The 27,150-nt window shown below is 39.6% G+C and overlaps 1 protein-coding gene across 1 annotated transcript in view; it reads left to right on the forward strand.

Moving 5' to 3' along the window:
• Positions 1 to 56: 56 nt before the first annotated feature.
• The window catches only part of MPC2 (mitochondrial pyruvate carrier 2), a 34,977-nt gene continuing 7,883 nt past the window's right edge, over positions 57 to 27,150 (forward strand). Inside the window, exons 1-2 of the mRNA XM_049881329.1 lie at positions 57 to 405; positions 19,294 to 19,334. Coding sequence (XP_049737286.1) covers positions 297 to 405; positions 19,294 to 19,334 — 150 coding nt within the window. The 5' untranslated portion in view covers positions 57 to 296. The remainder of the gene's footprint in view (positions 406 to 19,293; positions 19,335 to 27,150) is intronic.

Below are 27,150 nucleotides of genomic sequence, written 5' to 3' on the forward strand. Positions count from 1 at the left end.
GGACTCGGTGAGGCAATCTCTTTGGCACCTGTTGCCATGACTCCTCCTCCGCCTCAGCCGCCCGAGGGCAGGGGGCGGAACCAGGGTGGACCTTCGCGGAGCCTCCTTCCCCTCAGCTTTCCTGCCCGTGGGTGGCGCGCAGAGAGCAGAGCGCGCTGCGGGAAGGGCACCCTAGGAGAGAGGAGGGCGCGAGGCGCTGTGCCTGGGGAAGGTGACGAGCTGCCCTTCGCTGTCAGCCAAAGAAAAGGACACGACGACTCTCCCACCCGGCTGCCCACAATTATTCGGCGGCGGAAATGGCGGCCGCCGGCGCCCGAGGCCTACGGGCCACCTACCACCGGGTCCTAGATAAGGTGGAGCTGATGCTGCCGGAGAGACTGCGGCCGCTGTACAACCACCCGGCAGGTAATGGCCAGAGTGGCTCCCACCGACACCTTCCCTTCTGTCCCTCCGGTGTCGGTGGCTGCTCACTGACGAGCCCGTGGCCGGGGGCACCACCCTCAGCGCCGAGCCCTGCCCTCCCTGGCGTGAATCCGTCTGCCCTTGCAGCCTCTGCATTTTACCTCCTCTCCTCCAACACCTCTCCCACAGCCGTGGCTCTGAATTCGGCGTCCCTCTCCTGCGCACCGCTCCCACTCGAGCCGGCCGTTCGGGTCTGGTGGTCTCGGCCACTGCCCCGCCACGGTGCCTCGTTCTCCCCTTTCCGCTCGCGGAGCTAGCCGACCGGCAGAGCGGCCAGTGCGGCCGGAGGGTTTGCAGGAAAGGTCACTTCCTTCAGCTGCGGCAGAGGGAGCCGTCCCCCGCACTGCACGGGTCGCCCGGCTGCCAGCGGGAGAAGGCCCGTCCTCGTCCCCGGGGTCGCTTGTTTCTTTAAATTTCCCCTCAGTTGTGAAATGACTCAACAGGCTCTCCTTGGACCTTGCTGTGTAGACAGACCTGGATTTTAGTTCTGTGAGATGGGGCAGAATCCATCTCTCTGACCTCGTTTCTGTAAAAGGTGGTCGACGTGAGGATTAAAGATAGCATACATGCTTGGTTCTTCACGGTGGCGCAGTAAATGTTAGCCCTCTCAGCAAATGTTAGATCTTTCTTATCCTACGGGAAAAGCCGTGTTGTTGTGGTTGAAAAAAAATCTATAAGAAGCTGGAAGATCGCCATCCCTCCAACTCTTTACGCTCTGACTGCTCTAGAATTCTGTTACTTCTTTCATAAAGTGGGGTGTAATAATACTTAATTGGCTGGAGGCTAAATCAGTTGTTTTCTGAGGTCTCTTTTAAGCCTATAACTAATCAAATGAGAAAATATGTTATAATTGAAAGGTTAAAGTGCCACCAAAAGAGTGGCATTTTTTTTTTTTTCTACATAGTTAAATCTGTCTTTTGCAATTGGTGTTATTGGGAAGGTTGTCTGGTTCCCCTCTATGTCTGATTATGAAGCAGCTCTCAGGAGCCTGAGCTGGTTACTAAATCTTAAATCTGATTTCCAGTTTGATAATGGAATAAGCTGTACTTTAGGATTATACTTAAGCTTAACCCTTAGTACTGTTTACTGCGGAAACCCCGGTGGCATAGTGGTTAAATGTTGTGGCTGCTAACCAAAGGGTCAGCAGTTGAATCCTCCAGGAGCTCCTCGGAAACTCTATGGGGTAGTTCTACTCTGTCCTGTAGGATCGCTGTGAGTCAGAATCGACCCGACGGCACTGGATTTGGTTTTTTGGTTTACTATTTACTGCGCTATTATATCAGTTATAAAACTGATCTTTAAGATGTTGTTATTGATGTTTATTTAGATTGTTTACCTTTAGTTCTTTTAACACTCTTTTTTTGGAATTAGGTTGTTTTGTGGCAGCGATTTTCAGGAGGGAGGATTGAGCAATGCTTTGGTAGTGATCCGGGCATTACGGAATACGTGGAATGAACTCTGACCCGCTTAGGCTTTGTGTTTGCTGTGTAGGATGAGGAAAAGGTGAAGGGGAAGCAGTTTTAAACTATTTAAAATAATACAGAATTGGTGAGTAGTCCTAATATTAATTTTTTCAAAAGTCTTGACTTTAGCCCCTTGTAATTACTGCTGATAATACTTTATTCACCTTAAGAAGGAAGAGGAGTGTTACCTTTCATTTGAAGACCGTGCATTTCTTCTGGATGTCCTTGGATTAGTTTAGATATTTTAACTCCTTTTTCCAGTACATAAAAAAAAAAAAACACTGCCTCAAGTTGATTCTGACTTATAGCAACCCTATAAGGTTTACGAAGCTGTAACTCTGCGGAAGCAGACTGCCACATCTTTCTCCTATGGAGCCTCTGGTGGTTTTGAACTGCCAGCGTTTCGGTTAGCAGTCGATCGCTTTAACTACTGTACCACCAGGGCTCCTACCACCAGGAATGAAGAACCAAGAGGGGCGCCCAGGTCCCTGCGTTGAGAATCTCCTAGACCAGCAGAAGATTGATGACAAGGACCTTTCCCCAGAGCCAAGAGAGAGAGAGAAAGCCTTCCCCTGGAGCTGACACCCTGAATTCAGACTTCTGGCCTCCTAGACGTGAGAGAATAAATTTCTCTTTGTTAAAGCCATTCACTTGTGGTATTTCTGTTTTAGCAGCACTAGGAAACTTAAGAATTAGTGGAAGGAATATAGGCTTTGAAGCAAGACACACCTGCGTTTGAGTCTTGACTGTATGACCTTGATCTCCCCAAGCCTTAGTTTTCTAATCTACAAAATGGGATGTAATAATTATCACTATTGGAGGATTTTTTTGAAAGTTAAATGATATAATGGCTGCAAACCGTGTAGCAGCCCGGTGTTTGCACGTAGACTCTTCACAAACATTAGTTCTCACCCATGTAGGCCATTTGTGGATTGAAAAGTCGTAGGTACAAACCAAACCAGTTGCTGTTGGGCCAATTGCGACTCATAGTGATCCTGTCTATAGGACAGTTTAGAACTGCACCATAGGGTTTCCAGGGCTATAATCTTTACGGAAGCAGACTGCCACATCTTTCTCCCGCGGAGCAACAGGTGGGTTCAAACCGCACACCTTTCGGTTACCAGCGGAGCGCTTAACCACTGTACCACCAGGGTTCCTGTTATAGGCATATGAATGTAGAAATACAGCAGCATGAAAAATATAACTGTTGATTCATTAGTACTGAATAAAATCTGAGAAACACTGATCATTGTTCTAAGACTTATGCAGAATGAGTATTCAAGGTTTTTGCATCTAGTAATAAAATTTTTTATTGAATCACCATTTAGACATGAAGCCGTGTTCACATACAGGAGATTTTTAAAAAACTGTATGCAAGGTTTGGATATTAACAGTTGGAAATCAGATATTATAGATTCTAAATTTTTGAGGTTTAATTTTATCACTGACAAATACCTCTAGACAGATAACAAGAATATGTCTTTATATAGAAATATAGTTGTAGAGTATCGTATCTATGACCTGTGGCCCAGATCAATGCCTTCGTCGTCCATGTGCCTGTTTATTGTCCCAGGTACATCATTCCTCAGCTCTCATAAGAGGATGCCACCATTCCTACCATCACCTCACTAAAGGATGTGACTCCACGCTCACCGCTTCATAGTTAAACTCTAGGTCCTCATCAGCATATAACGTTGAAATCATGCGCCTGTTGTTTACTTAAAAGCTTAGTTCAAAAAAGGCATTAGTGGAGGAGTGTCATTCCTTTGTTTTTGTGATCTTCCAAGAGGAATGAGTCTTCCCAAGGGAGGCACAAAATGAAATGGGAGTATAGTAACAAAATAGTAAAACTTCTGGTAATGTTTGCTTTTATTTCGTCCTTTAAAAATTTCCATCATAGATATGTTTTATCATACAAAAGTAAGTACAGTAATATATATGTGAGTGTTATGTTTATAGTTTATGAATATAAAAAATACATTTTATAGTATATATTATTAATTTTTTTATTAATATGTGTGTGTGTATATATATATATGTATAATGTGTGCTCAAAATTGTTTAACCAATGGGGCATGTGTTCAAAAGAAGTTTGAAGACCACACATCTAAGAAATCTAAAAACTATCCTTCAGTTAAGTCAGAACAGAGAACAGCCTGCTATCTGAACCACATCAGGTTAGCTCGCTGTAGCTTTGTTTCTGTTGAATTATATTTTGGCTTAAGTGGAAGAGCATTTTTTTTAAAAAATGATCTGTGAAACTTGTTGCAGTGTCTCTACATTATGTAGTGCTTTCTCTGTGGACTCATGGGAGAAGTTACTTTAAATTGGGTTTTAATAACAAGAATAGTTACGGTTTTCCTAAGTGAATTGTTTTTTCTATTTTATCTTAAAGACTCAGAGAATGATTTAAAAATAAAAACATACTAAATGTACCAGTATTAACAGTATTCCGAAGGGAATATCTTTATCATAGAAATTCAAAATTAAATGCTAAGGGAATTGATGTTTTACTAGATAGTTTAATACAACTTAGTTCAAAATATGTGAAAATAAAACTAAGTGTGAATCAAGTAAGTAATCAGTGTAGATGTTCGGTTATGAATTAACACAGTTCTTTAGCATCTCTGTTAGAACGCCTTATTTTCTTGGGACATAGATCGTCAGTGAAGAATGTTACGCCTCTCTAAGCACCTAAGTGTGTATGTGTGTGTAAGTAATACCCTGTTACCTTAAAATTGAGGGATGAGAACTAAGATCGAAAGTTAGAATTTCAGATTCAACTTAAGTGACTGATGAGAAATAGAATATTTTGAAACAGTCGGCTACCAAGAAAGAATTATTCAATATTTTTTGAGGGCCTACTGTGTACCAAGTACTATTCTAACACTTAGAATGATACTTTAGTGAATAAAATAAAAACCCCTGCCTACAGGGAGTTGGTATTCTCAGAAGAGATGATGAAAAGAATACAGTCCTTCCTGTGGTTAGTATAGCACCTAATAATTTTTGTCCACTAACCTGATTATGGAGCTCTGGTGGCTCAGTGATTAAGAGATTGGCTACTAACCAAAAGGTTGGCAGTTTGAGTTCACCAGCCACTCCTTGGAAACCCTACGGGGCACTTTACTCTGTTCTGTGGGGTCACAATGAGTTGAATTGACTGGATGGCAATGAGTTTGGTTTATTTAAATCTGATTATAAACTAAGAAATTAAGACAATTTATGACCCATCTATTTTGAAGTTATCAATTGGGCAAAGGAGAAGCGTGCCTTAAGAAGAATTATAAATAACTCATCATTTCTGAGTCATGTGAAGGAGTCCCTGGGTGGCACAAAAGCTTGAGTGCTCAGCTACTGAACAAAAAGTTGGTTCAATTCCACCCAGAGGCACCTTGGAAGAAAGGCCTGGCCATCCAATTCTAAAAGCTCACAGCCATTAAAAACCCTGTGGAGCCCACTTTTGCTCTGAAACAATAAGGGATTCTCTTAACTGCTGCAACAAAAACAGCACAAAGTGGGTGGTTTTAAAGGACAAGGACTTATTATCTCACAGATTTGGAGGTTACCCAAGTTAGGAGCTCCAATTCAGGGCATTGACAGGGCTAGGCTTACTCTCCCCACCCTCCCCATCTGTGTGTCACCTCTAGGGGAAGATCCTTGTCTCTTTCAGCTTCTGTACCCCTACTCGTTTCATGACATTCTTAACTTGTAGATGATCTTCACATGGTGTCTTCTTCCCGTGTTTGTCTGTGTCTAGAGCACCCTTTTTAAGACACCACTCAGAAAGGATTAGGTTTAGGACCTACCCTACTCCAGTATAATCTCATTAACAAAAGAAGCTCTTTTTTCCAAACAGGATCACATTCATAGCTACGGCGGCTATGACTTCAACGTATTTTTTCAGGGAACACAATTTAATCCATAGCAGGGAGTTTGGACTTTTCTTAAGGTCCCTTCTAGCTATAATAGTCTACAACTTGATGTCTCCACTAAAGCTTTTCCTACTTTCAGAGCCTTTGGGGAAATTCAGATTTCTCTGGGCAAGACCATATACTTAGATTAGGATTTAGAGATTTAGGTTTTTAACTTTGCTGTATATATTTTATACAGGTATTTCACCTCTCCGGGCCTCATTTACCTGATTTATAAGATGAGTGCCTGAACTGGATGATTTCAAAAATCTAAAAACCAGGGATCTTTATAACTGAAGAGATGCGCAAATTAAAAATATATCAACCTAAACTTCATCTTAGTCTCTTCATCTGCTATTTTACCTTGGAATTTCACACCGAAGGCTGCTTTCAATCAACTTTTTGAAAAACATTCTATAGCCATGATTTCTGGGTACTGTTTGAGTGATAGCTATTTCCAAGGCATTATGAAGGATATAAAAATTGTATGGTTCTAAATTGTTTCCCAGTCATCTCCTTAAAAAAGCCAAAAAGAAAATAGAAGTCATTTCTTAAATGGTGTTCAATTAGAACTAGCTTTAGTACCAATAAAAATTAATAATTTTTGGCCAGTAATATCAGCTTCAAAGAGTAGTCTATAAATTCTAAGGATTTGTAAATAGCTTAACGAGCCCTGGTGGTACAGTGGTTAAAGCACTCAGCTGCTAATTGAAAGGTCCACAGTTTGAACCAGCTACTCCACAGGAGAAAGATGTGGCAATCTCTTTCTATAAAGATTTACAGCCTTGGAAACCCTATGGGCTATGGGGCAGTACTACTCTGTCCTGTAGGATCACTCTGAGTTGGAATTGACTTGATGACAGTGTGTTTGTTTTTTGTTTTTTTGGTGAGTGCTTTGTCACATAATAGTAAACAGGTGGACTTTAATAATATAAAGAACTAAGAAGAATGTTGAAAAGTAACAAATCACAGAAGAGTGGAATGAAAGGATTGAAGAGGTAGTGGAATGGTAGTTTTTATGATTTTTATGATCTTAGTATTCAGAAAGAAGCCTTATTTTCCATAATGGGGCATGGTGAGCACTTCAGTTAATAATGTGTGTGTGTGTGTGTATGTGAGTGTGTGTAAAAATTACATATTCTGTCCCAAGAAGGAAGTCTTTCCTTAGAGAATCATACACACAATAAAATGTATTTTCTAGATAGAATTTATATAATATTTCATTAATAACAGTAATTCCTCTTAGATTAGAATATTAGGAAGTAAATTTAGGGCATTATTTTATCAAGAGGTTTATCAAATTTCATCGAGGCAAACTAGATTTGTTAATTTGTTTAAAAATGTATGTCTGTTACGCATTTTGTTAGGATATTCCCTTGAAGCATTTCTGAAATTCTTCCATGAAAGTTTGAGTCTTCAGTTTCACTTTAAAAATGGACAAATATAACAAAAAAGAAAATAACCATTACATCATTCTCTTTATTTTCAGATATGCTTGAAAATAGCTTATAGTTTTTTTAATGTTTTTTTAATTGTACTTTAGATGAAGGTTTACAGAATGAACTGGTTTCTCATCTAACAGTACACATGTTGTTCTATGACATGGGTTAACAACCCCACGACATGTCAACACTCCCTTCTCAACCCTGGATTCCCTATTACCAGCTTTTCTGTTCCCTCTTGCCTTCCAATTCCTGCCCCTGGGCTGCTGCATCCCTTTAGTCTTATTTTGTTCCATGGGCCTGTTCAATCTTTGAAGAGTGAACCTCAGGAGTGACCTCATCACTGAGCTGAAAGGGTGTCCAGTGGCCATACTCTCTGGGTTTTTCCAGTCTCTGTCAGGCCAGCAAGTCTGGTCTTCCTTTTTGAGTTAGGATTTTGTTCCACATTTTTCTCCAGGTCTGTCCAGGACCCTCTATTGTGATCCCTGTCAGAGCAGTAAATGGTGGCAGCCAGGCACCATCTAGTTTTACTGGACTCAGTCTGGTGGAGGCCATGGTAGATGTGGTCCTTTAGTCTAATCTTTCCATTGTATCTTTAGTTTTCTTCATTCTTCCTTGCTCCCGAAGGGGTGAGGTCAGTGGGGTATCCTAGATGGCCACTCGCAGGCTTTTAAGACCCCAGGCACTACTCACCAAAGTAGAATGTAGAACATTTTCTTTATAAACTATGATATGCCAGTTGAGCTAGATGTTCCCCGAGACCATGGTCCTCCCATCCCTCAGCCTGGCAATTCGGTCCCTCAGGGAGTTTGGATGTGTCTATGGAGCTGCCATGACCTTGCCTTGTACAGGTTGTGCTGGCTTCCCCAGCATTGTGTACTGTCTTACCCGTCACCAAAGTTTTCACTTATTTATTGTCTGTTAAGTGTTTTTCCATCCGCACCCCTCCCCCATAACCATCAAAGATTGTTTCTTTTTGTATGGAAAGCTTTTCATAAGCTTTTACAGTCCTGGTCTCCTACAATATTTGTCCTTTAGTGATTGATTTATTTCACGTAGCATAATGCCCTCCAGATTCATCTATGTTATGAGGTGCTTCACAGATTCCTCATTGTTTTTTATTGTTGCATAATATTCCATTGTGTCTCTACCACAGTTTATCCATTCATCTGTTGATGGGCCTCTCGGTTGTTTCCATCTTTTTGCTATCGTGAACAATGCTGCGGTGAACATCGGTGTGCATATGTCTGTTCGTGTGACAACTCGTATTTCTCTAGGATATATTCCCAGGAGTGGGATTCCTAGGAGTGGGATAGAAATGTTATATGGTATTTCTATTTCCGCTTTTTAAGGAAGTACCATACTGTTTTCCACAATGGTTGAATCATTTTGCATTCCCACCAGCCTTGCATAAGAGTTCCAGTCGCCCCACAGTCTCTTCAACATTTGCTATTTCCCGTTTTATTGATTTGTGCCAGTAATGCCGGGGTAAGATGGTATCTCATCGTGGTTTTGATTTGCATTTCTCTAATTTTTTTTAATGGCTAGAGAACCTGAGCATTTCCTCGTGTGTCTGTTGGCCATTTGAGTGTGTTTTTTGGTGAAGTGTCTGTTCATTTCCTTTGCCCATTTTTTAATTGGGTTATTCATCTTTTTGTTGTAGAGGTGTTGGATTTCCTTGTAGATTTTAGAGATTAGACCTTTTTTTGATTTGTAATAGCCAAAATTTTTTTCCCAGCCTGTAGGTTCTCTTTTTACTCTTTTGGTGAAGTCTTTTGATGGGCGTAAGTGTCTTATATGTATTTTTTTTTTAATACGTGTTTGATGATTCTAAATTGTCAGCATTTGAGACTACTTTTTCTGCTTTCAGGAGTGCACTTTTAAGAAACAGGATGCTAATTATTTGACATAATAACAAGTTTGGAAATGTTTTAATTAATACTTTGCCTAAAAGAATGTACGTTTACATTTCATGGGGACACGTATCCCTCATTTTGGACTCTAAATTTAATTTCTTATCAGGTTATTTTATTTAGTATATTTTCAACATTTCACATTTTCCACCTAATCAGATTTTTTTTCATTCATTGTGATGAGTATTAGCCAGGTACTTTGTTAGCTATACTTTCTACTTTTCTTCATTTTAAGATATTATTATCACCTCAGGTATTATAGTTATTTAATTATCTCTTTAATTTTTATGCTCTGCCATTAGAATAGCTATTTCATTGTATAGAGCAAAAACCTGTTTTTTCAAGGTGTAGGATGACACACATAATGTTGTGTGGTCACTTTTTAAGGGATATCTATTTCCAAATGCTTTGTTTTGTGAAATTGTCATGTTTTAGAAATGTTCAAGTAAATTGGAATGTTTTTTCACTATCATATCCATTGTTGATTGATTGATAGTTTATGGAAGATAGCCTCTATACCTGTCTAAATTTATTTGAATTATTATTAATTCTTAAGGTTAAAAAATAATTACCCAAAGTAAAATGGAAGTTATTTTTATTTTTATTTAAGTTAACTCATGTGAGACCACTGGTACTGCTAGCCACGTTTTCCTTTTTCTTAACAATGAGGAACACACTACCTGTTTGCATTTATCGATACACAACTCTGATTATTTCTGTCCCTTGTCAACATCCTCCGGTTAATTATTTAGACTTTCTTATATATATGCTACTGGTAGTTTTCTGTTTACTACTTAGCAGTGGTTAAACTTACTTAGGAATTGTATTTGTATTTTAAACTTACCCCTGAACTAAAATACCCACACCTCTCTTGGTCCAGTTTCCAGGAGCTATAATTTCATGTTTGTAGTTTTGCTTGTATTACTTGGTTTCTGGGGAAGGGGCAGTTAATATTTTAAAAGTATGAACTAGAATGCTTTAAAATTCTTCCCCTAGGGGTAGTTGAGTAAATTAGTTAACAGGGAAAACTGCAGAAAGCCTTGACTGTACATTAACCTCAAAGGATCAACCTTTTAAGCTTTGTAAAGAAACTAGAATCTGGAGACATTACTCAAGAAACAATTTGGGGAGGTGAGAGAATAAGAAGCATCAGTATAGAAATAGGAAAAGTCTGCTGAAGAGTTCAGAGTAAAGATTGAACACCTATGAAGCCAGAGACTAAACCAGTGTGCTGGCTTATACTTGAGTAGTGAAACTGAGCTCCATGCAGGATAAATATAAACTTAGTAGTTCATAGTGCATATGGCCCAGAGACACTGTGTACGACAAAGGAAAATGACCAGCTATGATGATAGAAACCCAGAAGCTCAAGCTAAAGAAACGTACCAGAGAGTTTGAAAAGATTGACTTTTAGAATCAGTGCATTATGGCATCCGACTCTTGGGAAAAAAATTCAGGATCCAAAACAGGAGAGTGTTATGATAGCAAATTCTGGCCTTGAGGCTGAAGCAGTGTCAAGGCAAATCTGTCTCAGACTTAGTGTTTGATTGACGTCTACCCCGTTAGCTGTCCTGGAATTGGCTCAGCTCGTGGCGACCCCATGCACAACTGAACAAAACGCAAACCCTGCCCCTTGATTGGTTGTGGATTGGACTGTTGTGATTCATAAGGCTTTCATTGCCTGATTTTCAGAAGTGGATCTCCAGACCTTTCTTTCTCGTCCATTTTAGTCAGGAAGCTCCGCTGAAACGTGTTCAGCATCATAGCAACACACCAGCCTCCACTGACCGGGAAGAGTGGTAGCTCTGCTTGAGGTGAATTGACGGGGAATGGAACCCAGTCTCCACTCAAGGAAGGCGGGAATTCGACCACTGAATGCCAGTGACCTCACGTGCACCTATCCTAGATATGATTAAGCCAGTTTGATTTTGTTAACAAATATTTATTATCTGTCCAGGAAGATTAACGAACAGTCTTTATCTTCAAGGAACTCATTGTGTGGTTAAAGTGATAGACAAATGGATCACTGTAATTTTTAAGTGCAGAGAACAATAGAAGAATATGTAGGCTGCTTTGGGAGTTCAGAGAACCGATTCCATGGCAACGGGTTTTGTTTTTTTTTTGGTGATGTTAAAGAAGCCTTCCTTAAGAAGATGAAACCTAAATGAGTTTTTGAAGGATACTGGTGTTAGCCAGACCTGGCATTGTGCTCCGGTAAATATTAAAAAAAAATTTTTTTTTTTTTTTACAGCCTAGAAAACCCTATGGGGCAGTTCTGCTCTGTCACGTGGGGTCTCTGTGAGTCAAAAATAACTCTGACAGCACCTAATAACAGCAATAGCATGGTTTGCCAGATGAAGACAAGGCAGAATAGTGGAAGGGGAGAGCATAAATTAAGGTGTAGAGCCATAAAACAGCACAAAACTGGTTGAGCCTTGTGCCTAGCAGTTAACCTATCTAGGCCAGAGTGTTTTACACTTGGCACTACTGACATTTTTGGGCCGGATGACTCTGTTGTGGGGGAGGAGGGATGGAGAAACACTTATCTAGGCTAAAATTTAGTTATTTTAAGATTAGAAATCTGTATTCTGAAACTTGGTGACTTTATGGTTTCCTTATATTCCTTTAGTTGCTTAGTAAAAATTTATTTTGAATATTCCTTTAGTTCCTTAGTAAAAATTTATTTTGAAATTTCAACCTAGCATTACCAAAGAAAAAAGAAAACTGTTTCCATTATCTTGCTCAGGATAGAAGGGGATCATTATCTGGCTAGAGTTCAGGGGTAGTGGTGGCTGTGATCAAAGCACTACCAAGCTTAGAGAATTAGGTCAAAGATAGAGGACAGTAACTCAGAAATTGAATATAGGTACGTTTTGCTCAGTTGTGGAAACATCAAATTTTAGAACTCGCTGATTGTTTTAATTCTCCCAGCAATTATTTCAGCTCTGTCTCCAGGTTTGTTTGTTCTACAGCTTAAACTGCAGAAGATACAAAGGAAAACATGGAAATGATTAGGTATCAGATATGTGTGAGAAAATTAAGTTTAGCATTATAATTGTTTTGGCTAGCAAGAAGAGATAAGGTCTAAGCCATGATCTTCTAGTGTTTGAAGAATTATTTTTTTAAAGATGGTATCTGGTTTCTTTGAAGACTGAGAAAATGAGACTTAGATTGTAATTAAAGGACTGTAGTTAAAATGTTAATAGGAAATAACCAAGCTTATTTAAAAACTCATAAAATTACAAGCCTAAGTTATCAATATTTAAATATCAGACTGATAAAACAACTTATATATGATTTGAAAATATTTTTAAAGTTATATTTGTGTAGGTATATATATGTATATATTCGTGCATCTGTCAACTTGGCTAGGTCACGATACCCTTGTATGATTGTGTTATTGTCTACCATTTTATCTTCTGATGTGATTTCTCTGTGTGTTAAAAATCCTATCGCTATGAAAAATAAGATGGATTAGCAGCAATTATACTGATGAGGTCTACAAGATTAGGTAGTGTCTTAAGCCCATCTCTTTTGAGATATAAAAGAGAGAAGTGAGCAGAGAGCCATGGGAACCTCATACTACCGAGAAAGCAGAGTGCCTTGGACCTGAGATTCCTGTGCTGAGATGCCCCCAGACCAAGAGAAGATTGAAGACAAGGACCTTCCTCCAGAGCCAACAGAGAGAGAAAGCCTTCCCCTGGAGCTGATGCCCTGACTTTAGACTTGTATCCTACTAGACTCTGAGAGACTAAATTTCTCTTTGTTAAAGCCACCCACTCGTGGTATTTCTGGTAGAGCAGCACTAGATGACTGAGAAAATGTCCCAAGTATGAGAGACATAGTCTCGCCATCCTTGCTTCAAAGGAGCATTCTGGCTGTACTTATTCCAAGACGAATTTGTTCATTCTTCTGGCAGCCCATGGTATATTCAGTATTCTTTGCCAGCACCACAATTCAAAGGCTTCAGGTCTTCAGTCTTCCTTATTTATTGTCCAGCTTTCGCATCCATATGAGGCGATTGAAAATACCATGGCTTGGGTCAGGCTCACCTTAGTCCTCAAGCGACATCTTTGCTTTTCAGCACTCTAAAGAGGTCTCTTGGAGCCGATTTGCCCGATGCAGTGCGTCTTTTGATTTCTTGACTGACGCTTCCATGGTTGGTGATTGTGCATCCAAATATAAGGAAGACCAAATAAGAATTGATGCCTTTGAATGATGGCATTGGCGAAGAATATTGACTATACTGTGGAATTCCAGAATAGCAAATAGATCTGTCTTGGAAGAAGTATTGCCAGAATAATCCTTAGACGGGAGAATGGTGCGACTTTTTCTTACATAACTTGGACATGTTATTAGAAGGGACTAATTCCTGGAGAAGTACATCATGCTTGGTAGAGGGTCAGCGAAAAAGAGGAAGACCCTCAATGAGATGGATTCATGCAGTGGCTGCAGTAATGGGCTCATACATAGCAGTGATTGTAAGGATGGCACAGGAGCCGGCATTGTTTCACTGTTTTGTACATAAGGTTGCTGTGAATAAGAACCGACTTGATGGCACCTGCCAACAACAAAGGAGGAGCGGCTGCCATTCTTATATTTTTCACATTTCTCTGCTTAATGTCAATATTAACCAACTACTTTTGATGGTACCCATATCCATTACCCATGGCCATAGAGTCAGATTCATACTTACCACAGAGGACAGACTAGAACTACCCTGTAGGGTTTCATAGGTTATAATCTGTATGGTCCCACACATCTGTCAGTTTGTCATACTGCGGTGCCTTGCGTATTGCTGTGATGCAGAAAGCTATGCCACCGGTATTTCAAATACGAGCAGGGCCACGCATGGTAGACAGGTTTCAGTGGAGTTTTCAAACTAAGACAGAATAGGAAGAAGGACCTGGTGGTCTACTTCTGAAAAAATCAGCCAGTGAAAACCTTAAGAACAGCAGCAGAACATTGTCTGATACACTGCTGGAAGATGAGCCCCCCAGGTTGGAAAGCACTCAAAGAACAACTGGGGAAGAGCTGCCTCCTCAAAGTAGAGTCGACCTTAATGACGTGGATAGAGTCAAGTTTTGGCACCTTCATTTGCCGATGTGGCACAACTCAAAATGAGAAGAAACAGCTGCAAACATCTATTAATAATCGGAATGTGGAATGTACGAAGTAGGAATCTAGGAAAATTGGAAATCATCAAAAACGAAACGGAATGCATAAACATCCATATCCTAGGCATTATTAGTGAGCTGAAATGGATGGGTATTGGCCGTTTTGAATCAAATAATCATATGGTATACTATGCCTGGCATGACAAGTTGAAGAGGAATGGCGTTGCACTCATCATCAAAAAGAACATTTCAAGATCTATCCTGAAATACTATGCTGTCAGTGATAGGATAATATCCATATGCCTGCAAGGAAGACCAGTTGATAGGACTACTATTAAAATTCACGCACCAACCACTAATGTCAAAGATGAAGAAATGGAAGATTTTTACCAACTTCCGCAGTCTGAAATTGATCAAACATACAATCAAGATGCATCGATAATTACTGGTGGCTGGGATGCGAAAGTTGGAAACAAAGAAGAAGGAATAGTAGTTAGAAAATATGGCCTTGGTGACAGAAATGGCGCTGGAGATCACATGATCGAATTTTGCAAGACCAACGACTTCTTCATTGCGGATACCTTTTTTCACCAACATAAACGGCGACTATACACAGGGACCTCACCAGATAAAATACACAGAAATCAAATTGACTACATCTGTGGAAAGAGACAGTGGAAAAGCTTAATGTCATCAGTCAGAAGGCGGCCAGGGGCTGACTGGAACAGACCATCAATGTGGAAGTTCAAGTTGAAGCTGAAGAAAATTAGAACTTCTAAAGCCTACGAGAGCCAAGGTATGACCCTGAGTATATTTCACCTGAATTGACCATGTGAAGAATAGATTTCATGCATTGAACACTAATGACCAAAGACCAGATGAGTTGTGGAATGACATCAAGGTCATCATACATAAAGAAAGCAAGAAGCCATAAAAAAGATAGGAAAGAAAGAAAAGACCAAAGTGGATGTCATTAGAGACTCTGAAACTTGCTCTTGAATGTAGAGTAGCTAAAGTGAAAGGAAGAAATGATGAAGTAAGTGAACTAAATGGAAGATTTCAAAGAATGGCTCCAGAAGACAAAGTAAAATATTATAATAATGAGTTGTACAAAGACCTGGACTGCGAAAACCAAAAGAGAAGAGCATGCTTGGCATTTTTCAAGCTGAAAGAACTGAAGAGAAAATTGAAGGCTCGAGTTGCAATATTGAAGGATTCTATGGGGGAAAATATTAAACAACACAGGAAGCATCAAAAGAAGATGGAAGGAATACACAGTCACTGTACCAACTGGTTGATGTTCGGCCATTTCAGGAGGCAGCATCAGGAACCAATCGTATTGAAGGAAGAAGTCCAAGCTGCACCGAAGGCATTGGTGGAAAATAAGTCTCCAGGAAATGACGGAATACCAATTGAGGTGTTTCAACAAAGGAATGCAGTGCTGGAAGTGCTCACTCGTCTATGCCTAGAAATTTGGAAGACAGCTGCCAGGCCCACCAACTGGAAGAGATCTATATTTGTGCCCATTCCAAAGAAAGGTGATCCAACTGAATGTGGAAATTATCGAACAGTATCATTAATATCACACACAAGTAAAATTTTGCTCAAGATAATTCAAAAGCAGTTGCAGCAATACATCAAAAGGGAGCTGCCAGAATTTCAAGCCGGATTCAGAAGAGGACGTGGAACAAGGGATATCGTTTCTGATGTCAGATGGATATTGGCTGAAAGCAGAAAATACCAGAAAGATATTTACCTGTGTTTTATTGGCTACTAAGGCATGCACCTATGTGGATCATACCAAATTATGGATAACGTGGAAAATTGGAATTCCAGAACACTTAATCGTGCTCATGAGGAACTGTATATATACCAAGAGGCAATCGTTTGAACAGAACAAGGGAATACTGCATGTTCTAAAGTCAAGAAAGGTGTGTATCAGGGTTATGTCCTTTCACCATACTTATTCAATCTGTATGCTGGAAAAGTAATTCGAGAAGCTGGACTACATGAAGAAGAACGAGGCATCGGGATTGAAGGAAGCCTCGTTAACAACCTGTAATATGCAGATGACACAACCTTGCTTGCTGAAGGTAAAGAGGACTTGAAGCACTTATTGATGAAGATCAAAGACTACAACTGTCCATATGGATAACACCTTAACATAAAGAAAACAAAAAAAATCATCACAACTGGACCAGTAAGCCACGTCATGATGAATGGAGAAAAGATTGAAGTTGTCAAGGATTTCATTTCACTTGGATCGACAGTCAACACCCATGGAAAGAGCAATCAAGAAGTCAAAAGATGCATTGCATTGGGCAAATCTGCAAAAGACCTCTTTAAAGTGTTGAAAAGCAAAGATGTCACCTAGAGGACTAAGGTGCGCCTGACCCAAGCCATGGTGTTTTCAATCACATCATATACATGCTGAACAATGAATAAAGAAGACAAAAGAATTGATACCTTTGAATTGTGGTGTTAGGAAAGAATATTGAATATACCACGAACTGCCAGAATAACAAACAAATCTGTCTTGGAAGGAGTACAGCCACATGTTCCTTAGAAGCAACAATGGCAAGACATACTTTGAACATATTATCAGGAGGGACCGGTCCCTGGAGAAGAACATCATGCTTGGCAAAGTAGAGGGTCAGCGAAAAAGAGGAAGACCTTAAACGAGATGGATTGACACAATGGCTGCAACAACGGGCTCAAACAGAACAGTTGTGAGGATGGCACAGCACTGGGCAGTGTTTTATTCTGATGTACATAGGGTCACCTAACAACAGTCTTTACGGAAGTGCCACATCTTTCTCCCACATAGTGGTTGATGGGTTTGAACTGCCAACCTTTTGGTTAGCACCCCAGTGCTTTAACCACTAAGCCACCAGGGCTCCTTGATGGTAGTAGAGCCAAGATGAATTAAAAAAGGAGTATTATCACTGGGTTCATTTGTACTTGGGATGATGTTAGTATTGCCTAAGTGTAAAACTAGTGTAGTGTGGCTTTGTTGAAAATAGAATTATTTCCCTAAAATGTTTTAAATGGCTTCCAGACATGATTTTAAACAGCCTCCCTGTTCTTAGATCTTGAAGGGCAGCACTGTGTTTTATTCATCGTGAATCCTCAGTACCTGCTACACTGTAAAGCATGCGGTAAATATTATGGGTGAATCAGCGAGTGGTCTTTTCTGCCACAAATTAGACCCAGAATTGGGTATTACCTTACCTCATTGCTTCTTCTACTTCACTTTCTTTGTTCTGTTTTGTTTCTAAGTAATAGGTCTACTCAGTTTTATCTTTTAAGTGCTATTTAAACATATGTGAACAGAAAGACTCCTTCTACTTAATGAGAGGGAATCCTTGCCTGTTAGGGGGGAAATAAATTCATCTGTCCTTGTTGGGAACAGTAAGATTGATTGGGAGTAGATAGAGAGAAGTAAAATATGTCGTGCCTGGATGATGATGCCATTTTAGATGTGGTTTTGTGATCGATAAAGATAAATTATTTGCAAAGTAAAGTGGAATATTAAGGCAGAAACAATAGTAATGATATAAGTGGATTTTTTTTAATTTTGAATTTGTTTATAAGCCATTGTTGTCTTATATAAATGTTTGTGTGTTTAAAAAAAACAAAACATATCTGTTGCTACAGTGTGTGGGAGCGTACGCACCCTACTGAGTGCTCTGCAATGTGCTGGACTCACCAAGCTTAGTTACAGTTTGAATTTCCATGGACAGTCTCTTTCTTTCCTCTCTCCGTAGCCCCTCAAGGTTAGAAGAGATGCAGGGTTTGAAAGAGTGGAAAGTAGGTGCAGCTATGCAGTTAAAGGGCACTAGCTTAAGGACTGGAAGACTTGGATTCTGGTGACAGTTCTGCTGCGTACTAGCTTCAGGACTTGAGCAGGTCACGTGACTTCTCTGAGCCTCGTTGGTAAAATGAACGATTAAGATTAGGTGCTCTCTGAGTTCCTGCCTCTGCAACCTCATGCATCTCAAATTCTGGGTTATCTAAGAAACCAGAATTGTTTTTAATACTACAAACACTGATTTTAACATTCGTTGTTGAGAATACGTACAGCGAAGCATACACCAATTCGTACACGTACGATTCAATCCGTTGACTACATTCGTCAAGTTGTGTAACCATTCGCATCCTCCTCTTCTGAGTTATTCCTCCTCCATTAACATAAATCCACTGCCCACTAAGGTTCCTATCTAATCTTTCAAGTTTACTGTTGTACTTTGATCCTCTGTAGACAGTTCTCAAAAGAACATAATGCCAAGGCAGACATTTTTCACTAGTTAAGCTAAAGTTTGGTTTTAAGAAGACTTCAGGGAGTATTTTTGATTTAAGGTTTAAAGTTTATCGCAGGGCAGTATCTGCAGCACCCAAGGCCGCAGACGGTCTGGAGTCCATTTTTGTATAAGGCAGATGGGTACCAGGACGACTGAAATACGGACCCTGTTGTTAAGGAATTTACAAGTCTAGTTTTCCTCTTTCTCATGTGAACCTGAAAATTGTGTTTATTAATTTTTAATATATATATAGTGAAATATCACTTATAGAACTCATTAAAATTAATGAATATATTTGTATCCACAGAAGCACATATCACTAAAATGCCAAAATTTGCAACTTCCTGACTTGAATAATATCTATGACTGAACTAACAGTAAGTGCCACGTTCAAGGCAAAGCATTGGGAAAGGGTTTCCAAAACCATCTCTGTTATACATTAGCTAATTTTTAACAGGTCACAAAAGTCTAAATCCAGATCACTATAGCTTATAAGAAGGACTGACACCATGATACTGTGGCGTCTTTAACTCAATGCTAACTTAAATGCAAAATATGCAGAAAGCATAGTAGAATGGTTAGAGATTGATAAATCTTTGGTTGTTTGAAATGTTGTGATACCTGTTAGAAGACATGTATAAAATATTTGGTTTTATCCTGAACTTTTTTTTTTTTTTCCAGGTCCCAGAACAGTTTTTTTCTGGGCTCCCGTAATGAAATGGGTAAGTTTGATTTTTTGCAGAAGGTACAGGAAAAATATTCCTTAATAGGAATTTATTAATTTGAAGTGACTTGTGATGGATGTACTGTAAAATGTTGGTATACCTTCAAATGATTTCATGGCAGATATTCTCAGATGTGTTATTTTTGCCACATAAAATGTGCTACCTACTTTAAAAAATAGTTTTTCTAAATTCCTTAGATAAATGACCTTCTGGGAACATTTGTTAGGAAAAGTTTATGACAGCGGGCACTAGGAACATAAAACATCATTCTAAAATTTAATGACCAAGTAAAACAGTAAACTAGTTGGAACCCAAAAATAATTTTTATTATTAATTTAGTATTAGATCTGAATATACTAACACCAAAATATAGGCAAGGAAAGTTAGCCTGAAAGAGTAGGAGGATAAATCTAAGTTTATATATTAATATTTAATAGATGATAGATTGTTTAGAGCCAGGACTAGATTGCAAGCCCAGTGCTTTTTCTTTATCCCACCGCTCCCTTCTATAAAGTCCTCATTTGACTGAAAAAAAATAATTATGATGGCTCTTTTAAGTTTGTAGCAAATCATTGGTTTTATGTTTAAAGGGCCAATTTTGGTTTATAACAGTGCTTCTCAAAGTGTCATCCTTAGACCAGTAGCATCAGCATTGCTTGGGAACTTGTTAGAAATGCAAATTCTTAGGCTCCATCTCAGACCTACTGACTCCAGAAACTCTGGGGCTAAAGTCCCACAATTGTATTTTAATAAGTTATCCAGGTGATTCTGATACCCTCTGTCTTAGGCTGGGTTCTCTAGAGAAGCAAAACCAGTGAAGCATTGGTTAAGAGTTCAGCTGCTAACCAAAAGGTTGGCAGTTCGAATCCACCAGCTGATCCTTGGAAACCCAATGGGGCGGTTCTTTGCTGTCCTGTAGGGTTGCTATGAGTTGGAATTGACTTGGCGGCAATGAGTTTTGTTTTGGTTTTTTTTTTTTTTTTTAATACGTAGAGAGATTTATCTCAAGGAAATGGTTATAGAGGCTGCCCCATCCCAAGTCTGTGGGTCAGGCATCAGATGTCAGGCTGGAGGCTTCTGCTGGCTCACGTAGCTGCAGAGGCTGATGAATCCAAGATCAGCCAGGTAAAACGGCAGGCGGCTGGGCCAAGTCCCGGGAGCTGGAGGTCAGATGCTGGTGAGCTGAATGTAGGATCCAGCAAGCTTTGCCAGAAAGTCCACATGTATTGGATGTAGGTCACACCCCCAAGGAGACTCCCTTTCAACTGATTGGCAGCTCCCAGCAGATCCCATCATGGAGTTGATCTCATCAGATCTCATCATGGAGATGATTACATCATTATACGACTGCCAGACTACATCATAGCTGCCAAACCACTGAGAATCATGGCCCAGCCAAGTTGACACACAACCTTAACCATCACACCCTCTAAAATTTGAATAGTACAGTCTGTAGGCTATTTTAATTTTCTTAAATGTGCTGTTTTAAGTTATTAGAACAATCCATGTAGGTAAGAATATTAGAGTTGGAACTGGCTGTGCCTCAGTTTTATGGCCTTAAGCAAGTTAAGTCTCTCTGGCATTTTTTCTTTTCTTCAATAAAATAATATTAGATTGGTGATTTGGGAGCTATATATTACAGAGAACTCGGGAGCAGCTCTTCTGCCATTTTTCCATTTTGGGGTTCCACATAAGATTTTAATATTAAAAAAGTGGAATAGATCATCTGTAAATGGTTTTGATCACTCAGGATTCAAAAATAGTGTAATGTAAAGAACAAAAACCGTCATACTAGTAGAAGATACATTCTCTTCCCCTTCTCCCTCATCCACAGGTAAAATCATGTAGCAATTAGGTATGTATACAGCAAGATTAAATGCTGAAGTATTGTTTCTCTACTTCCATCACTGAATAAGAATGAATCTATTTACAATAAATTTGGGGGTTCATTTTGACTTCACATTTCCACAATTTAGTTTCCTCATTTTATCAATAGCTTTCATGTTTATTTGTTCTGGTACATTAGTGTTTTCAGACTTTACTAGTATAAGTAAGTGACTCTTGACTCTCTCTCCTTTAGAAACGCCTATTTTAAGGTGATGTTGAAATCATGCATAGTTTCCTGATGATAGCATTGCAGTGGAAACTTCTGCGTCTTGTTCTCTGTTGTTCTTGTGCTTGTTCTTTTGTTAGATATTCACTGTATGTGCATATTAAAGTGTTTTCTCACCCTGCAGGATTCGATAATTACTCTATGGTAGTGTATACATGACACATCAGAGTTGTTGTTGCAAGTCACGTGTTCTGTATTAAGAATTTGAGCCCATATCTCTTCAGACATTTAACTACAGTAGAGCCCTTCTTGGTGCAGATGGTTAAGAACTTGGCTACTAACCAGGAGGTTGGCAGTTTGGATCCACCCAGAGGCATCTCGGAGGAAAGCCCTGGTGACCTGCTTCGGAAAGGTTACATCCGTTGACAACTCTGTGGAGCACAGTTCTACTCTCACATACACAGAGTTGCCATGAGTCAGAATCACCTCTACAGCAATGGGTTTGATTTCATTGTTGTTTTTTTTTTTTAGAGCCCTTTTTCTTAGCCACTTTATTGTTGCTGTTAGGTGCCGTGGAGTCGGTTCCAACCCATAGCCACCCTATGCACTACAGAACGAAACACAGCCCAATCCTGCGCCACCCTTACAGTCGTTGCTGTGCTTGACCTCGTTGTTGCAGCCACTGCGTCAGTCCACCTCGTTGAGGGTCTTCCTCTTTTCCGCTGACCCTGTACTCTGCCAAGCATGACGTCCTTCTCCAGGGACTGATCCCTCCTGACAACATGTCCAAAGTATGTAAGACGCCGTCTCACCATCCTTGCCTGTAAGGCATTCTGGTGGTACTTCTTCCAAGACAGATGTATTCGTTCTTTTGGCAGTCCACGGTATATTCAATATTCTATGCCAACACCACAATTCAAAGGCGTCGTTTCTTCTTCGGTCATCCTTATCCGTTGTCCAGCTTTCACATGCATATGATGCGATTGAAAATACCATGGCTTGGGTCAGGCACACCTTAGTCTTCAAGGTGACATCTTTGCTCTTCAACACTTTAAAGAGGTCCTTTGCTGCAGATTTACCTAATGCAATGCATCTTTTGATTTCTTGACCACTGCTTCCATGGCTGTTGATTGTGGATCCAAGTAAAATGAAATCCTTGACAACTTCAATCTTTTCTCCATTTATCATGATGTTGCTCATTGGTCCAGTTGTGAGGATTTTTGTTTCCTTCATGTTGAGGTGCAACCCATACTGAAGGCTGTGGTCTTCCATCTTTGTTAGTAAGTGCTTCAAGTCCTTTTCACTTTGAGCAAGCAAGGTTGCGTCATCTCTATAACGCAGGTTGTTAATGAATCTTCCTCCAATCCTGATGGCCCGTTCTTCGTATAGTCCAGCTTCTCGTAATATTTGCTCAGCATACAGATTGAACAGGTATGGTGAAAGAGTACAACCCTGACACACACCTTTCCTGACTTGAAACTAATCAGTATCCCCTTGTTCTGTCCGAACAGCTGCCTCTTAATCTATGTAAAGGTTCCTCATGAGCATGATTAAGTGTTCAGGAATTCCCATTCTTCGCAGTGTTATCCATAGTTTGTTATGATCCACACAGTCGAATGCCTTTGCAGAATCGATAAAACACAGGTAAACATCTTTCTGGTATTCTCTGCTTTCAGCCAGGATCCATCTGACATCAGCAATGATATCCCTGGTTCCACGTCCTGTTCTGAAACCGGCCTGAATTTCTGGCAGTTCCCTGTCGATATACTGCTGCAGCCGTTTTTGAATGACCTTCAGCAAAATTTTGCTTGCATGTGATATTAATGATATTGTTCTATAATTTCCACATTCAGTTGGATCACCTTTCTTGGGAATATGCATAAATATGGATCTCTTCCAGTCAGTTGGCCAGGAAGCTGTCTTCCATATTTCTTGGCATAGACGAGTGAGCACCTCCAGCACTGCATCTATCTGTTGAAACATCTCAATTGATAGCCCATCAATTCCTGGAGCCTTGTTTTTCGCCAATGCCTTCAGAGCAGCTTGGACTTCTTTCAGTACCGTCAGTTCCTGATCATATGCTACCTCTTGAAATGGTTAAACATCGACTAATTCTTCTTGGTATAATGACTCTGTGTATTCCTTCCATCTTCTTTTGATGCTTCCTGCGTCGTTTAATATTTTTCCCATCGAATCCTTCACTATTGCAACTTGAGGCTTGAATTTTTTCTTCAGCTCTTTAAGCTTGAGAAACGCCAAGCATGTTCTTCCCTTTTGGTTTTCCACCTTCAGCTCTTTGCACATGTCATTATAATACCTTGTCTTCCCAAGCCGCCCTTTGAAATCTTCTGTTCAGTTCTTTTACTTCATCCATTCTTCCTTTTGCTTTAGCTGCTCAACACTCGAGAGCAAGTTTCAGAGTCTCCTCCGACATCCATCTTGGTCTTTGCTTTCTTTCCTTTCTCTTCAATGACCTCTTGCTTTCTTCATGTATGATGTCCCTGATGTCATTCCACAACTTGTCCGATCTTCGGTCACCAGTGCTCAATGCATCAAATCTATTATTCAGATGGTCTCTAAATTCAGGTTGGATATACTCAAAGTCATATTTTGGCTCTCGTGGACTTGCTCTGATTTTCTTCAGTTTCATCTTGAACTTGCATATGAGCAATTGATGGTCTGTTTCACAGTCAGCTGGCCTTGTTCTGAGTGATGATATTGAGCTTTTCCATCGTCTCTTTCCACAGATGTAGTCAATTTGATTTCTGTGTGTTCTATCTGGTGAGGTCCATGTGTATAGTCACCGTTTATGTTGGTGAAAGAAGGTATTTGTGATGAAGAAGTTGTTGGTCTTGCAGAATTCTATGATTCGATCACCGGCATTGTTTCTGTCACCAAGGCCATATTTTCCAGCTACTGATCCTTCTTCATTGTTTCCAACTTTCGCATTCCAATCGCTAGTAATTACCAATGCATCGTGATTGCATGTTCGATCAATTTCAGACTGCAGCAGCTGATAAAAATCTTCTATTTCTTCATCTTTGGCCCTAATGGTTGGTGCATAAATTTGAATAATAGTCGTATTAACTGGTCTTCCTTGTAGGCATATGGATATTATCCTATCACTGACAGCGTTGTACTTCAGGATAGATCTTTAAACGTTCTTTTTGACGATGAGTGCGACACCATTCCTCTTCAAGCTGTCATTCCCAGCATAGTAGACTATATGATTGTCTGATTCAAAATGGCCAATACCAGTCCATTTCAGCTTACTAATACCTAGGATATCGATGTTTATGCATTCCATTTCCTTTTTGACAATTTCCAATTTTCCTAGATTCATACTTCATACATTCCAGGTTCCGATTATCAATGGATGTTTGCAGCTGTTCCTTCTCATTTTGAGTCGTGCCACATCAGCAAATGAAGGTCCCAAAAGCTTTACTCCATCCACATCATTAAGGTCGACTCTACTTTGAGGAGGCAGCTCTTCCCCAGTCATCTTCTGAGTGCCTTCCAACCGGGGGGGCTCATCTTCCGGCACTATATCAGACAATGTTCCACCGCTATTCATAAGGTTTTCACTAATGCTTTTCAGAAGTAGACTGCTGGGTCCTTCTTCCTAGTCTGTCTTAGTCTGTAAGCTCAGCTGAAGCCTGTCCTCCACGGGTTACCCTGCTGGTTCTGAGTGCCGGGGGCATAGCTTCCAGCATCACAGCAACATGCAAGCTCTCACAGTAGGACAAACTGGCAGACACATGGGGTATTAACCACTTTAGTTGTAACCAAATAATTAATCATAAAAGTCAAAATGGATAACTTTTAAAAATATATATATGTACATACCTTAAACATTTTATTTTTACTTATATAAATTCATTTGCCAATCATCTGCAATAAGGCCAAGGCTTTTATTCATTTATGGGTCCACTGATTTGAATTCCACCTCTTCACTTTCACATAAATCATACCATAGTGTCTCCTGTGTGATTTCTAGTTTCCTTTTCTTTAAGGCAGAGCAAGTTTATAGATACCTCATTTACAGCATGAATACAGAATTCTGCTAAATTTTTGTGGTTTTTGTTTCCCCTAAACTTTTTATGTTTATCGTATTCACACCTAATTTGATTGTAGGTCTTAGCAACTTGCCTTTATTGAATCTTTCCAAAGCGGTCACTGTAATTTTCATAGTAGCCTCTTTTGTATTAAATTCTACCCGTTTACCTAATCATTCATTAAAAATTGTAAATTACATTAACAACTGAAACTGGCATTAAGAGGTTTGGGGACAAATAGTAACTTGTTAAAAATGCAGCTCAACTGGCAGGAGCAAAAATACATGACCATATTAGAGAGTGCCCTAGCCATGAGCATTCAGCGTGCCGTAGGCGTTTGTTAGCTTGTTCACACAGGGAACAGTGATCATTGGCCGACCTGCGAGAACGGTTCTGTGACAGTCAGTTAAGAGAGCTGCTTTTATTGTTGCTGAGAATCTGTTTTCCACAACACTGTTATCACCTATCTCTTGAACAGTATACCATTTAAGGTAGCTAATTTTTCTATTTTCTTTTCTCCTTAGGAATAATTCATACTCTGTTTCAAGGTTATATACTTGTAGATTTGTGGTCCCTATTTGCTTTTCTAGAGCTCTGGTGGCTCAGTGGTTAAGAGCTCAGGCTGCCAACCAAAAGGTCAGCAGTTTGAATCCAGGAGCTGCTCCTTGGAAACCCAATGGGGCAGTTCTACTCTGTCCTGTAGGTTCACTATGAGTCGGAATCAACTCAGTGGCAACAGGTTTTTGGGGTTTTTTGTAGAGAGAGAGGGTTTTGTTTCGGTTTTTATTTGCTTTTCCAGCTGGGACTGCTTACATAGATGAAATTAACGCTATCTCCAAGCGTTTTGTAATTGGAATGTTCCGTGGTGGTATTTCAATTTTTTAAAGACTCCTTCTATGAAAGTATCATATGGTATAAGTTTTTTAATAAAAGGGAAAATATTTTATTGGATAAATAAACGAAAGTATAATGTTTTAAACTGTCTTACGAGTATTTCCCTCAACCCACCAGAGATAATCAGATGCCTGAAAGTATCACAAACCTGGGCTTCAGACAGTTGAAAAAATATTTTTTTAATTCTGGAAGCAAAGGGAGATAGTATTTTTAGTCTACTAAGTGCTTAACTATCTGCACTAGGTTAATATATTATCTCGTATTTAACCTTTACCAAAAAATCTGAGGAGTAAATATTATCCCAGTTTTTCAGATAAAGGTAAATAAGATTCAAAGAATATCAGATTCAAAGAAGGGGTGACTTCCCAGTCATGCTGCCGTTAGTAAGTGGCAGAGTCAGGTCTGCCTGACTCTGAAGCCTGTGCTCTCACATATTTATACCGTCATCCTTAAAATAGCCACTGTGTATCTATCTATAAATGGTACTTTGTATGTTAGAGAATATTGTACATATGCGTGTATACTCTAAGCACTATCTCAATCTACATTTTATTATTTGTATACAGTTCAGAATAATGAACTGACGCTAGGAATCAGTTTGAAAGAATACAAAAGCTAACATTCCTTTATCCTGCTCTAGAGATACTAGCTACTATTATTTTTGTTGTTTTATTAATACTTTCTAGGTACTGTTCTAAATACTTTTAAAGCATATTAATCTCATTTAATACTTAAAACAGTTCTTCAAGGGTAGATATTAATATTTTCATTTCCTGTATGAAGAATTTAAGACAAGTTGTTGTGTAACCTG

The sequence above is a fragment of the Elephas maximus genome, chromosome 3 (assembly GCF_024166365.1).
Source record: "Elephas maximus indicus isolate mEleMax1 chromosome 3, mEleMax1 primary haplotype, whole genome shotgun sequence".
NCBI classification, from domain to species: domain Eukaryota; kingdom Metazoa; phylum Chordata; class Mammalia; order Proboscidea; family Elephantidae; genus Elephas; species Elephas maximus.